The 15,706-nt window shown below is 34.1% G+C and overlaps 1 protein-coding gene across 1 annotated transcript; it reads right to left on the bottom strand.

The window, feature by feature from the left end:
• Positions 1-1,131: 1,131 nt before the first annotated feature.
• LOC119633440 (serine/threonine-protein phosphatase PP2A) lies at positions 1,132-15,518 on the bottom strand. Its single transcript, XM_038026995.1, has 4 exons — positions 15,122-15,518; positions 2,030-2,593; positions 1,763-1,953; positions 1,132-1,245 (listed from the first exon to the last, which is right to left on the bottom strand). Exons 1-4 carry the CDS (start codon positions 15,221-15,223, stop codon positions 1,173-1,175), a joined length of 930 nt encoding a protein of 309 aa, XP_037882923.1. The 5' UTR covers positions 15,224-15,518; the 3' UTR covers positions 1,132-1,172.
• Positions 15,519-15,706: the final 188 nt, after the last annotated feature.

Raw genomic sequence — 15,706 nt, 5'->3', positions numbered from 1 at the left:
TTCTAGGTTCACTTTTTAAACTTAATTTTAAATAAACTCTTTAATTTGAATTTTTAATTTTTAATTTAAATTTACTGTAAATTAATTATGTTTTTTAAATAAATGACATGATCTTTCTGTTCTTTTTTTTTTTCTTTTTTTGTTTTTTTAACTCTTTTGTTTTTCTTATGTATATCAAGTGACTTGCTTTTTTAATTGAGCCTTGTCGTCTAAAGAAAATGGGAAAAAGTGCGGACCGCTCTACTAACATATGCATGCGTATACAGCGAGAGAACGCCGCAATCATTTATGATGGCTTATAACTAAGATAAGCAGAAGATTAAAATAACAACATATTATTGGACAGTGTTGATAACAAAACTGTCTGAATTATCTTTATCGACACAACAAAATTCAGCGATAGCGCCATATTGTTGAAGGTAATTGCAAAATAACAATAATAGCCAAAATTGGTTTATAACAATTCGATCACTTTTGAAACAAGAAATTCAAACCGATCTAATTGCACAATCGACAGATAGCCGATTGGTGATACGGTCCTTTTCTTTCTTTGTTTTGGAAACGGGCTCTCCACTGTATATGAAATTGGGGCACAAAGGATTTGACTGAATAGAAGATTATATAACGCCGCCGTCTGTAGGGCTTTATGAAGTTCCATCAATTTTTATCTGGCTTACATCGACGATAGATCGTTCACTTTACGATTTTAGCTTTTATTTTCAATTTTTTTTTTTACATTTATATATAATTTTAATTTTTGTTTTTTCTTTTTGCATGCTTTTATTTTCTCTAAATGAACAGCTTAATGTTGTAACTAATTGTTTATAAATTATTTATTATTGGTATTATTGTTTTATGCTGTTTATTAATTAAACGATTGTTGTTGTTTTGCTTTTTCCTTTTTAAACTCTGTCTTTATCATCCACTGGACTCCACGCGACCTTTTCGCTTTACACGTTACTGTCTGTTATTATTGACGATAATTATTATTGCTTTTGTTTATTTTATTTCTCAGTTTTTGTGTATGTATTATCATTTATTTCTTTTATTATTTTTATTTTCATTATATAGAAATAAATGTAAATATTTTTGCTGCTGGCGTTGTTGTTGTTCTTGCAATAGTGATTTGTAATGGATGTTTTTGTTGTTGCTATTGTTGTTGGTGCTTTTTCTTAAAGGAAATAATCGGGTGTTCTTCGTGTAACGTGCGGTTCACCACGTCTAGGTGCTGGGTCGAATTGGAGGCTGCAACAAGAGATTAATAAAGTCATTAAAGCGAAAACAACCAAAGAAACAAAAGAAAATTATAGTAATTTAGTCAGAACTTGAGTTTGACCTATTATACTATATTGCGATCTGATCGCTACGCTTCTTAAGATAACATAGGTAATATAGGAGGGTCTTAAACCTACAAACCCAAAAGCGCTACAAACCCGAGGGAAAAGAACGAGAGTCTCTTTGTTAACTGCAGACACATACCGATGGACATTTCCAAATAGTTTTCATACATAATCGGACGAGTGTTGAAAGATAAAATTTAAGATTCTAATTGTAGATAAAGTGGCGGCTTGTTGATACGAGGAGATTATGCTTTGAAATGAAGTAAGTGAATACAAAAAAGGACAATTGTTCATGTAGGTTTGTAGGCTTGAACAAATCTCAAATTTTCTTGCCAGCGGAGAGTACACTGTGTCGGTTGCGTGACTCTTATTAACTAGACCTCTTATTCTTAGACGTTAACGTATTCATGTTTATATCTTACAATGAAAATTTGAGTGAATCATCTAATTCCATAAGGGCCGCCTGATTACCACAACGATAACAATAATTTGGCGCTGAAAATATTGTGACAACATTACGATCGTGACACCAGTTGTAGCCTTCCATAACCAATTGATGAGCGCGTGATACCAATGTTAAACCATTTGTGTTATTAAATGTCTCCGAAATGTCCTGAAAAGGAAAAGCAAAAAAAAGTTGCACGCTCGTCTCTTCCATAACTTGTTATAAAAGCTTTCTTCAAAAATACCTGACCAAATGTGTAACCAGCTCCACGTGGAGAAATACCCCAACCACCTCGGTCATCCGGATCCGACCAAAGTAGATCGCACATGGGACCTTCGTGTGGCACTTCTTGCAGGCGATCTAGCGCACGTATATGATCCAAACTATCAATTGATGGACTGAGGCCACCATGCAAACAAAATATTTGCCCATCCACCAAAGCAGTCAGTGGTAGATAATCAAATAAATCGGTGAAATATTTCCAAACATTGGCGTTACCGTATTTACGCAGGCATTCATCGTAAAATCCATAGACTTGCGTAATCTGTCTCGACTCGTGATTGCCACGTAATATGGTAATTCTTTCACGGTAGCGTACTTTTAGTGCTACCAATAAAGTGACGGTCTCAACTGAATAATACCCACGATCTACATAATCGCCCATAAAGAGATAATTCGTGTCAGGTGATTTGCCGCCTATCCGAAACAGTTCCATAAGATCGTGGAATTGACCGTGTACATCGCCACACACTGTAACCGGGCATTTCACTTCTTGAACATTTGATTCCTTCGACAGAATTTCCTTGGCCTAAAAAAATAAGGTTTTTGTTTTTTTTTAATACATTTTTTTACTGATTTAACTCATGACATACGAAATAGATGGCATGAGTAGAATTGGAAAAAGTTTATAGTTTTCCCATATAAAGGCGTTACAACAAACTGCATTATCTGTTGAGTGTTTCATGTTCGGCCATTGCTCACTATAAAGGTTTTACTAATCATTAAACCAAACCTGTCTCTACCATTTAATTGTAAGCCCATGCGTAACTCATAAAAACTTAAATAAAACAAACGAGAGAATTTCTAGAGAAAGATGCGATGACAATTTGCATCATAAGCATACATCAACAAATGCTGTGCAGTCAAATGCTTTCTTACCGTCAAAACGCGCCCTTGTAGTTGCTTATAGAAATTCAAACGTTCACGAGGAAAAAGTAGAAAATTTAAACCGAAAGTGTAAAAGACGAAAGATTGACTTAATACTTCAACACTTACTGGAAATCCATTTGAATAACGGATGATGAACTTTGGATATATATGTGGACGTCAGACCAATGCAGTAGAAAAACTAAAAATTACTTTAAACGGAAATAAATAAACGATAAGCGTGTGCAACAAACCACATTTTGTTATATACTTTTTTAATCAAAATGTTTGCGTTAACTGCAAAAATTCTCTATAGATTATATCGTAATAAAAAATGTTATCATCTCAAGTGTCATGAAATAAGACAAAGTTTCTATTTGGTACAACTTTGATAGAGCAATTATGTGATGTACATTTATTTCGAGCATTGTTACACTATTAGGTCTACAAAGTCATATACTTCTTACGCAATATTGTTACATTTTTGGTAGAATTTAAGTTATTTAATTAAATTCGAAGAAAGAACGCGCACTGATTCATTGCCACAGTTGGATATAGTTGCTAGATGCTAGCCAAGGTTAAAAGCCTATTCAAACAAAGATCACTTTTAGTCTTTATTTAACATAGTGTATGAGGACACCCAAAATATTACTCTCATATTAATTGCCACAGAAGGCAGGATAAGTGCATGGTGTTAGTCATAAAGACCGTTTTTGTGTAAAGAATGGTGCCAAGTCATTTCCTTTTCGTGTTTTGCTCTCGCATACTGTTCAGTAGAATAGTAATAGTAAAAGTGAAATAAAATCAAGTGTGAAACGAAATTTTTATTTTATATGCATCTACAATAATCATATAACTATATTACATATTTCATCGTCTGTCATCATCTATAGATAAACAATAGTATAATTTGTTATTCGCTTAGTATCGCACAGTGCCAATGTGTACGTAAACCATGACTGTAAAAAATACAACGCCAAGCTACGGTAAATACTTATGTGCGCGATATTTTCGCAGCAAATGTAGATAGGATAGGATATCACTGTACTCCTCAAACATTTTGAATGACAGTTACTGACTTACAAAGACATAAGAAATCTAATTTTTATTCGTAGTATAATCTGCACCCATATACCTAGATATTTGTATGACACAGTCCAGTTTCTTAAATCTAAATGTACAATGAATTTGGTATAGCGAGATCACAAGTACTTTGCGTCTTTAACACTATAAAAATATGTAATTGTTTATCTGCAGGTATCAGCAAGGTCAGCATGTGCGGGTTTGCTATTGAAGTTAAGTCGGTCTCTAGCATTTGTCTCGATGCATGGTTACTACAATCTAAGGTGAAATATCTTCTTCTAGTTTGTTATTATTAGTGTATGGTATGTGAATCGCATCTGTTGTGAAACCTGGAGGATTTTGCTTTTGTTAAGCACTAATCGGTTAATCGGGAATTCTTTCTGATTTCATTCTCCTAACGGTGCACAAATGTCTTCATATATTGCACCGTAACGGATGCAGTGTTATTGGTACAATAATAATAACACTTTATCATAGCAGTGTTATTGGTGCAATAATAACACACTCATCGTTCATATTAACTCTAATTTCAATGTTAACTTAATTTCAGTTTAGTTTTTAAATAAATAAAGAAATGTGCAAACAGGTATTCAATACTAAGATCAAGATATTACATATATTGCATCGATAATATATAAAATATTTCTTCTCCTCTCCCTAGTCACCTACGCGTTCATAGTGAGAAAGCCTTCAAGTCGACTCTTAAACTTGAAAAATTTGTTTTAATAAAGCGAATATTTAAAAACGCGAAAAAGTTATTATACCGGTGTTTAAAAAGAAAAAAAATTAATATGAAATTAATATGAAATTAATTTTTTTTTAAACTTTTTTCGCTATAACGGGGATTTGAAAATAAATATTCCACTGTATATACAGGTAAAGTTATCGCGGCATCCCCTACATAGGCGCAGTGAGACGCATGGTGAGGAATAAGGTTTGTTGCTAAAGTATCAGCCGTAATCACAATCCTACCATTAAGTTAGTTTCAATTAATATATATAGTAAGGTAACTTATTCCAAGAATTTACCTATGTCACTACGCATTATTTTTGTTTCATTTCGGCCACATACAAATGTTTGCCTTAAAACGCAATATTGTCTCTTGTTTATGTAGGAGTATGCCATCGCGAAGTTTGACGTCAACTTATAATGAAACAGAGATACCTTGAAAAGTTTTAACCAATTTTATGTAAAAACCTTACACACCACCATTGCTTATATATACGTGCGTTGAGCGCTTTAAAATCTAGGCGTAAGAACTAAGTATTACAGAGCGTTGGATAAAGCTCCAAATTTTCCGGAAGAAAAACCATTGTTCTTACACTTAATTAGTTAGGTAAATTATCTCTCTCACAACATAGTTCTCTCGAACGTTGAATCTTCGACCTATGGGCCGAAGAAAACAAAAAAGTCAAATAAGATAAGCGGCGTTTCTTCTCTAGTTTGATTCGATGCAAAGCAGTGCGGGAGGACGAAAAATAATAACTTAGCTTGATGTGAACCGCAAGGCGGCATAGTTGGGTGTAGCGTAATATTATAGGTCATATCAAGGCCGATGAAAATCGTACTGGGAAGCGTTACGTACAACAACTAACGCAATTAATTCAATTACACAAGAGAGAACGCCCAAAGAAAAGACAATGATTTTAGTCCATGACAACGCTGCCAGATGTAACAAAATGTGACTAAAAAATGTTGAAAGCGGCGAATGACGCCCCGTTCAACAGGCGCCCCGCTCCGTTACATTAACACTTGCTTCGATCGACTACTCTTCACCGGCGCAAATAACGCTTCCATTCCAGTTTTGCACATACATGTATGTATTTAGAAGAAGATTTAACCAAATCGAATCTACCACCACAATGGACAGATAACTATGACCTTATCATAGAAACTATCTCAGTACTTTTCGCATGGACACGAACTTTCTTGCGCAAGTCACAAAACTCACGAGTAATCCTACAACATTAAGGGTTATTTATTACATACGATCATGAGATGCTTTTTTTTTTGTTTTTGTTAATTTCTTAGAAAAGCGAAATGCTAAAAAGTATCCACATGAATTTTTCTTTATTTTAGATAATGATTCATGCCATTTTTAATTAAATATAATTCCATGTGAATGCCCGACTTTTGACGTCTCTAAAAATTCAATCCTGGAACACCGACATTTCCTAAAATAAAAAATCCAATAGTCTTATAAATAGATGGTGTCTCGAGATGCATGGCCTTTTGCAACGTTTTATTAAACGTTGTCGCCCAAGTCGTGCCACAAAAGAGCAGAAATCATGTTTCTGCAGAGTTCTGCACTGAGGAAACCTGCAATGCCAGTTTCACATCCAAAATATACATTTTCAGCCCATAAACCGCAACCAATACATGGAAATCGGATATACTTTCTGTACACCAAATAGGCGACCCTTATTTATGAAGTCATTTACCAAACTATGAGTTGCATCTTACATCCACGACACGTAACCGTGGGTTCATTGTTTTCCTAGTAAGTTTTAACAACAGTTTCTGTCCATTATGCAACTATAATACAAACATAAATAATGGCAAGGTGCAAACAATACATTAAAAAAAAGTCGGATCCGAATCTCAATGAAAAGTATGTGTTATTGACGTTTACTAGCGGAACCGCAAAATGGATGCCCCATACGTAAATATACATATATACATACATATATACATATGCATGCATACATCAATCAATATATACATATATATACATATTTATACATACATACATACATATATATATATATAGAGTGAGTGAATAAGTCAGTGTATGTGTGTGTTCTACCTTACTACATTGTAAAAAAAAAAAATTTTAAAAGTTCAATGAACGCCCTTTGGCAGTCATATAACAAAAAAAAAAATAGTCTTCTATTTGTTAACTCTCAAAGCTACCATAGGCAATAATGAGACGAACAATTTGCTCAAAATGCAAGTCAAGATGTCAAGTGACAGCTCCGAGTCACAAATATGTAATGCCTACACAGCCGAATTGGTCTGATGGTAGTTATTAGCGAAAATATCACGTTGTGTGTATTGAAGGCGCAAAAAGAAAAAGCAAAAGTACAATCCAATGGAGACGTCAAGTTATCCGAAACGAGTTTTATAAACAAGGAGAACTATCGAAGAGGTTTTGCTGTTTTCCTTATCAAGCAGGATTCTATTGATTTTCGGAAACGATAAGCACATCTAAGCAATGTAAAGCAAGGCGAACGACTGGAAGGCCGGAAAATGTGTTTTCAGTATGCGAAATGTAAAGCAAAATCTTTCCTCTGCAACAATTTGTTTCCCGTCAAAACCGTGCAAAAGCTTTCGCGTGAGAAACCTCATTCTAAAGCGTGCGTTGTTCTGATGAAAGTCCCATCTCATCGATCACTTGGTCGATCTGATCGCTGGAATCCTTAGGTCGGACTAAAAGTTGAAAAGACAAAAAACTTAACTCTCAAGTGATTTCCTTACACAGGCCAGGCAAACTTTTGGCAAAAGGGGTGAAACAAAGCATTTTCAAAATATCAAAAAAAAAAAAAAAAACAAATAATTTTAAAATTAATCACATTAGGTAGGTTAGGAGAGTTAGAAAGGTCAAACTTGGAGATAACGACACGAAAGCGCCTGTGAACGCTAATAATATTAAAAATTATTTAATATATCAATGTGCATCAAATAAAAGATAAATTTCATCCAGTTAACTGATTGTGGTTTTGGTGCATTTCCAAAATTAATCGCATGCGTATTTTTTTTTCTCCCGCACCACAGTTTAGGTTATTAAACTCTATATCGCTTGTCTACCAAGTTTTTTCGAAAAAAAATCTGTACATACATACATACATTTGAAAGGTGGCAGTCCGTAGATAATTAAAATGAAAGCCATTGCGACATTGAGACGAAAATTGACTGCAATTTAAAAAGGGACAAGAATTCCTAAAAAAAAATTTTTTATTTCGCAATATCACGTCGATCGAGCCTTCCACGAAGATGTTGATGGAAGTAGTGAAAAATGGTTTATTAGTTTCGGTGGCACTTTGGTGGGCTGGCCTTTGATAAAGTCGATGAATTTCTTCAAGAACTTGAGGAGGAGTGATACATACATTCCATCTTATGACTGAGACCGAAAAACATCGTTAATATCTCGGTTTTTGGCGCGATTGGCAGGTAAAACGTGCGCATTTTCGAATGCGAATTGCTGCTGAAATGAAACGAAATCGAGCTAACATTTAAAACTCAGGTCCAAGATAAATGAAGCTGCAAACAACGACAAAGACTTGGTTTATCTTTTGTGCGTATGGTGGGATTACATCATGAGTCGCGCCAACCAGGATGAACGATTGATTTTACTATGTACGTTTAAAAAACTATACGACGACTTGATGTGCAGCGAATGCATCGTTGTCCACCACATTTACCCCAATGCACGCGTTAAAGGATTCCGCAAAAACTAGAAAAACTTTCTTAAGAAAAGCTGATGCTTCTCTTGCATATCCCCAGACATTGCTCCATTAACATATATTTCGCTCTTTAAGGAACTGTTTGGTTGGGATAAAATAAATACGACCTGTAAACATACTTGGTCGAGTTTTCGCCAAGAAATCCCCACTTTAGCCTTATCTTTTGCATTCAGTTCTTCAATAATCGCATGAAGCATTAATGAAACGAAAAAAAAAAACAGACGGGGGGGAGCGGCGATCAAAATGGCATTATATTTAACAAAGTACCTTTACAATGTAAATAAAATTCAATAAATTTTGTGTAAAAAAAAAAAAAAAACGCCACAATATTTTTCCTTTACCCAATAATATAATAAAGTCCCAACAAATTTAACGTCATAAGTTTAACGTAGGTTTTCTTTCTTGTTCTTTTTGCTCTTTCGTTTTCTCTCCCTCTCCCTATCTCTCTCTGTTTTGATCGTTCAATTGTAAAGAAGCTATTTTCAGCAAAAGAAATTTTTTCTTTTTTTTTCGCTTTAAACGATTTTAGGTCATTGAGTTAATTGGTTGCCAGCAGTAACCGAACTTTTTATTTATATTCTGGTTTGCAATTGAAAAAATCTCTTATAATGTGATCATAGCGTTTCAATAGATTTATTATTACATTGTGATGGTAGAGTAAACAAATTAAAAATCAAGGAGATTTTTAATCTAACGAATCTATTTTAAGTTAAATGATGCATCGAACGCGTAAAGTTGATTAATATATTTAAATTGAATTCCGTTCTACGCAAACTATAATCGAGGAAAGATTGTTTAATCCGCGGCATATAAACTGAGACTATAATTTGTATAAACGAAGATAATGAAAAGAAAGGACATTTTATACAGTAAAAACTTTTCGGATCCTTTGCATTAGCTATTGCATTCGATTTTCGACTAAGCGATATCATCATAAATGGATCGTAATCGTCATTAGGTTTTCTTTCGAGTACAAAAGCATAATGGAGTATTCGTCGCAAACAATGTGAAAGGAATGAACAGCAAAAACACATTGCATAGCAATGATCCCAGTTAGTTATGTCTAAATCCGCCTGAGTAGCCGAAGGGGAGGAATCTCGACTAGCAAGTCAATGGTCGTGGGTTCGAATCTCAAGTGCGGTAGAGATTTTAATAAAAGCCGATAGCCTTAGATGCTAGTGCTTTTAAGAGTTTAGTCTTAGAATTTATTTCTGTGGCGAAATTAATAATAATGATAATAATAATAATATGTCTAAAATGTTTGTTAGTTGCACAAACTTATCGAATCATGTATCACAAAGAATCAGCTATGTACATCGCTCATCATTTCGTTTTCACATATATACATTATGCTCGAATATGTACCAAGTACCAAGTCAGTCCTTTGATAGTGATAAATGCGCTACTTCAGATGGATGGTACTATTGGCGTATCCGCAATGACTCCTAAATACGCTACTCAACAAGCTGGCAGGATGCCGTACCCCTCGATGGATGCTACTATTGGCCTGTCCACATGACCCTTAGATATTCATAGTGTCATCAAATTTGCACTTTTGTTTACTAGCCGTCCCGAAATAGACTCTATATACTTATTGACTTCTTATTCCGCAATTATTATTATTATTACTAGTACAAGTCAATTCTTTGGTTTATGCTATAATCCGATAAAAGTTGTCAAAGCCAACTATTTAAGAGAACATAATGTGGGAATGGCCGCATGACCATTAATCCATTTTGCTTGGTTCCTGGGCAAACAGGACAAGAAATTCCAGAAATAAGAGTGACCTTAATGTAAACGCTATGCAATACACAAAAGAGTGTTAATGAAAACACCAAGCAAAACGATGTCCGTTACGATATACTAAAAAATAAAGTATGTAAAACACCCTACACTAATTCGCTTAGTGCAGTTATCGATATAGTTCGAATATATGGGAAGTGGTCCGATTCGAACCATTTTGAATGGCGTTTGACATTGGACCAATATACACTGGTATACCACATTTCATATATATTTCTCAAAAATTGTGACAGCTTGGATGCAAGGAAACAAGACCAATATACCATAATCAAAAAAGGTGAATCTATATCATGCCCATCTGGATGTTGCATACGTCCGCTCAAAGTTAGTTAGTGTCCTCTTATCATAAGTGACGTAGAGTGAGGAGAAAGAATTTGTACATTAACAAATGTAGTACTGCTGTAATGGAATTCGTTCAAAGTCTTGTCGATTGCAATATTTTACTAAGGAATTTATCAACGGAATATGAGTTAACACCGCTTGGATACGAATAAAGTCCACTCACTGACATCCAAGATCGGACAATCAATGTACACATTTGGCAACCTTCACCTCTCATTATCGAGTGCGCACACAACCCACGCCACTTGTGTCCGTCCTTTTCGGATATTGCCAAACTTTTTTATAGAGCACACTAATCCATCACTAGAGATTTCCATAAATAATAGATTTCTCGTTTAATTTTATATTCGGCATCGGAGAATGGGTGGACTACTGGATGGAAACGCATCAGAAACATAAAATAGTAGACATATTTTTGATTAGCGTCTAAATTCGAACGGATTTTTAGGTAGCTGTGCCTGGATTCTCTTTTCAGGTTACCCCAATGGACGTACCCCGTCAATACCTGCTAAAATCTAATATCTTAAAAAGTCACTGTTGACAGCTCACGAGTCGTAGTATAAAAGGATTTGCTATTTACGACAAACATTTACCAGGACAATCCAAAAACTTTTATCCAGAGATCGAGGCTTTCGTTCACAAATAAAATAGAATCTCGCGTCCCAGCGATAATATTTTCTTGTGTCGTTAGTTTTATTCATCCAAGCAGTCGGTCAATCTGAAAAAAATTTACAACTGCAAGCAGTTTGACGGCATGAATAAACTCAGGTGAAAATAACTTTAAAAAAATTTATTTTTAATACAAATTTATAAAATGTCTTTTCATTTTAATAAAAGGCTAATGACGAGTAAAGACTATCCAGCCAACAACAACAAAAAAAAAAGAAAGAAGGAGAAAATACTTCCATAATTTAATTAAAGGCACTTAGTACTCGCTAAAGGCAAAACTAATAGCGTAAAAGTATATTTCCCTTTATTTTCAATTTTCAATTCTTATTAATTAAAAACTTTACTTCTACTTTTAGCGAAACACATGAGCGCGTATTCTTTTATGAATGAAATACATCAGCACTTTGTCTGTATTTGTAGTATTTGTGTTGATATTTTACCTTAAATGTGGGAAGTTGTTTTTATTATATTCAGAGCTATCCAACCTTCATGCTGTAACGCCCATGTCAAAAGACAATAACAACTTTTTCCCCTTCTCCACTTGTTTTTTATACAATTTGAAAAGTAGAAACACTGTGGCCTTTTTCCCCGTAAACCGTTTTAGTGCCCCACACTAATCCTATCACACCATACCACGGCACGCTTGAAAAGTGATCATTATGACATTCGAAGATTCGATCGAAAATGACGATAATTTGAAAAAGGGGTAAAAATTCCGATAAAATTTACTAATTTTACGATATCACTTCGAAGGAGACGAAGAAATCATTTCCGGGGGTCATGGGGAAGATGCTTTACTAAAATGAGCGACAGACCGCTTTAGAAATTTAACTGTTAAAGACTTATCGCACTTTGCCGATCAACCAATCGTTGATAAGAGTCGATGAAATTATTCAAAAATGTGAAGAAGAAGAAGGCATCGCTGTAAAGCTACACTTGAATCAAAAAACAACTTTGAACCGTTTGCATAAGACTGGAAGTAAACTGAAGCTTGATATTGAGAGGATATATGATATTCTCATCTGCGAGCCGCTGCTCAAAGGAAACAAAAAGTTTCGGCAAGCTTTGACGATTGGCAAAAACCAATTGGAAGTGAGCCACTTACGATAATAATAAGCGAAAAATATCGTAAACCAAGGTGAACGAAGCTGCAGGAATAACAGCAAAGTGTGGCCTCATGCTGTGTAAATTAATGGTTCGCATTCTATATTGTCAATAATTTATGCTATTAAAGCTTATAACTAAGGCAAAGAGTCCGGACATGATACTTCGTCTCCCACTATGGTAGTGCCAAACGGTAGCTGTAAACTTTCAATACATCTTCGATTACGACACGTTTCATACTCCGTATAACGCTTTTAAGAATGTAAAGGTGGCTGCAAAACCTTTCCGGATCGGAAATCCAAAAAGTTATACAGTGATGGGATTAGTGAATTCCCCAGAAAAATAACAAAAGACTATCGACCAAACTGGCACATACTAGGTTTAATAAACTTCATTGGAAGCCATGCGAATTACGGTTAGAGAACACCATCAAGTTCTCTCCTCACCTACTGTTAATAATGCATTAAAATTAAGATGAATAGAATGTCCTTTGGCAGGAAACAGTTTTTAAAACAGTTTCCATTTTGTTTTGGAATCAAACTTGTGGCGGGTAAATTCACTCCAATTAAATTGCGAAAAGAACCTAAAACTTCGTGCGCCACCAGTTGGCAAATCATGATTTGTGCACATAGACAAGTTGTAAATTAATAAGAGTCAGGCATATGCAAAATTACTTACGCCTACAGCTACGTCGTAGCGGTTTGTAATAATAAGTGCTTTATATCAATTGTAAGATATTTTTTTAAAATGGATTTCCCTGAATGCCGCCTCTATGTGTGGCTTTTAGTTAGCTGTAAATCTGGTAAAGTGATGACCTTCAGCGATGTCCGATTATTGGTTTATATTTTTTAAATAATTACAAAATATTCTTAAATTCTGATTTTTCTATGGGTTATATATATTCTTTGGCTACTGTGACAGAAGAATATTTTCGGAGGCAGATCGCAATCCTCTCTTTGTAAACTTAATTTGCTGCAAGCCTGTGTAAGAGTATTAAAGGATTTCTGTTCCTTTGAAACTTCTAAAAACGGTTTCGTGATGATAATCTTCCGCTCGTCAAGAAACACGCATATGGACTATTACAGCCGAGACGATTCAATTGTCCAAAACTGTGATATCACCTGTCAAAGTTTAATTCAGATAAGACTTGCTTACAGTAAAAGTAGAAACTGTGGCGAGCATTCTTCAGCGAAGGAATCACCCAAAAAAAAAAAAACACAAGAATTGTCTTAAAAATAACATCTCTTCCTCTATAGCATCATTTGCTTAAAGCACGAAAGAAAAGAAAGCCACCATCCCGAAAATTAACAAACATATATCCACATATGTATGTAATGAAAAGCCTTATATATTATACATAAATACTCAGAGAAATGATGCACTAATCCATAACAATCATCCATGGTTCATTCAACCATGACCACATTCATAATTACGCTGATGATGACGAAAACAATGATTATAGCGATTGCAATGGCGATGGCTATGCTATGCAAACGATGACGACGCTGACGATGTTAAAAAAATAAAATGAATAAATTTCAAGAAAACAAGAAAACATAATTTAAGGTCGTTGCAGTAAAGGCAAGAGAGACAGATCAAGTGACAAAGACGTACAAAGTAGTTTAGAAAACTCACTTAACGTTCCGTGTTATCTCTTACTTATCAAACACATATACGTATATCGAAAAAAAAACAAAAGAAAGCAGACAATAAATTTGAAAAGAAAGATTTGAATATTTATAAATTTCTTACACAGAGAAGAAAATAATTATAGAACAAAACAAAAAACATGGAGCATTTTTATCCTAAAGGAGGAACTATTCACTCTTTTAATTTTAAAAGTTATTTATTTGAAAATTAACTCTTCTTACGTTTCAGCTAAGACTTAATATATTTCGTCAAATTTAAAAATGAGATTAGTCATAATCCATCCATACAGATATAATTAGTTGGACCATTTATTAATTAGCAATGATTATTAATGGCAATATATTTATATATATATAAATATATGTAAAAAATTGTATTCGCTCAGGAAAAATAATGCCACACTGGAGGCCATATATACATACGGGAAGAAAACATAAGAAAACTGAATACTCCAAGATTATAGTGTAACAAAAAACACTGAAATACCTAACCTTACTTTTTATCAAAAAAAAAAAAGAAGAGAATCCAAAGAAATTGAAAACAACACAGACGCAGAATGCATATTTTCTGACTTTAACAGTAATTTAACCACTCCTAGCAATGTCTACGCAACTTACAATTAACTTTTAATGAATGTTTGCTTTAGGTTCCCAATAATTTCTCTGATATTGTGAAAATAGACTTAATCACCATATTAATATTAATATTTGGTTATTCATGCTCTCCGGGTTCAAAGAGAATTTATATAAATAACTTTGTTTGAAGTTTGAATTTACAACTATATGCATCTCTTTCATACTTATATAAATAACATTTAAGAGAAACCGACAGTGTAAACTGTTTATTTGGAATGTTTTTTATTATATGTATAGGGCAAAATGGCTGACTTTGAGAGTGCATTCAAAAAAACAACACTTTGCACCATATTGGTGTACCTATACGAAAAATTTGCTAATTAGAAAGAGAGCAAAGTTTCTAACGGGTTATTTTGCAGAACATATCAAAAAAAATGTTGAACATATTTTCTCAAAAATTTGCATATAGAACTTAAAAAACCTTCAAAAATATTTTACCTTTTCACACAAGGTTTTAACCTGCGTTTCTGTCAATTGATTGCATTCGTTTAATTGCTCAATCCATTGATCCAGGTCTTTTGTCGTTGCTTTATCCTCCATTGCCGACGAGGTAGAGGAAAAAGTCTCGTCAATCTTTGTCGATTCAATTTTGACGGCTTTTCTTTCACAGGGGAAGATTAAAAAGAAATTATTTATTGGTTTTGTTTTTTTTTTTTTTTGTTTTCTCCACAGCAGTGTTGCACACGGAATTTGCAACTTTATTTATTCTTTCGTATTTCGGAAAAGTTTAACAATGTATCAAGAATTTAATTTTCCTCTTTTAAACAAAACTTTGGTACACGACTTACGACGATACGAACAAGTGAAAAAACGACGAAAGACTGACTTGCTTCACTCTTTTTCACCAAAAAAAAAGCCTATTACACCGATGCCAAATAGCATAAAACAAGCATCTCAGTCGCACTTTCAAAAAATTTTGATATGATTTATTGCCTTCTTTTTCCTTCCAATTGTACATAAAGAAATCAATCGGCTTTTCTTTTTCTTCCGTTTGGATTGCAGTATTCATTTCAAATCAAATCA

The sequence above is a fragment of the Glossina fuscipes genome, unplaced genomic scaffold, assembly GCF_014805625.2.
Source record: "Glossina fuscipes isolate IAEA_lab_2018 unplaced genomic scaffold, Yale_Gfus_2 2, whole genome shotgun sequence".
Taxonomy (NCBI): Eukaryota; Metazoa; Arthropoda; class Insecta; order Diptera; family Glossinidae; genus Glossina; species Glossina fuscipes.
Note: the sequence above shows the minus strand (reverse complement) of the source record. Positions and strands in the feature narration are given on the sequence as shown.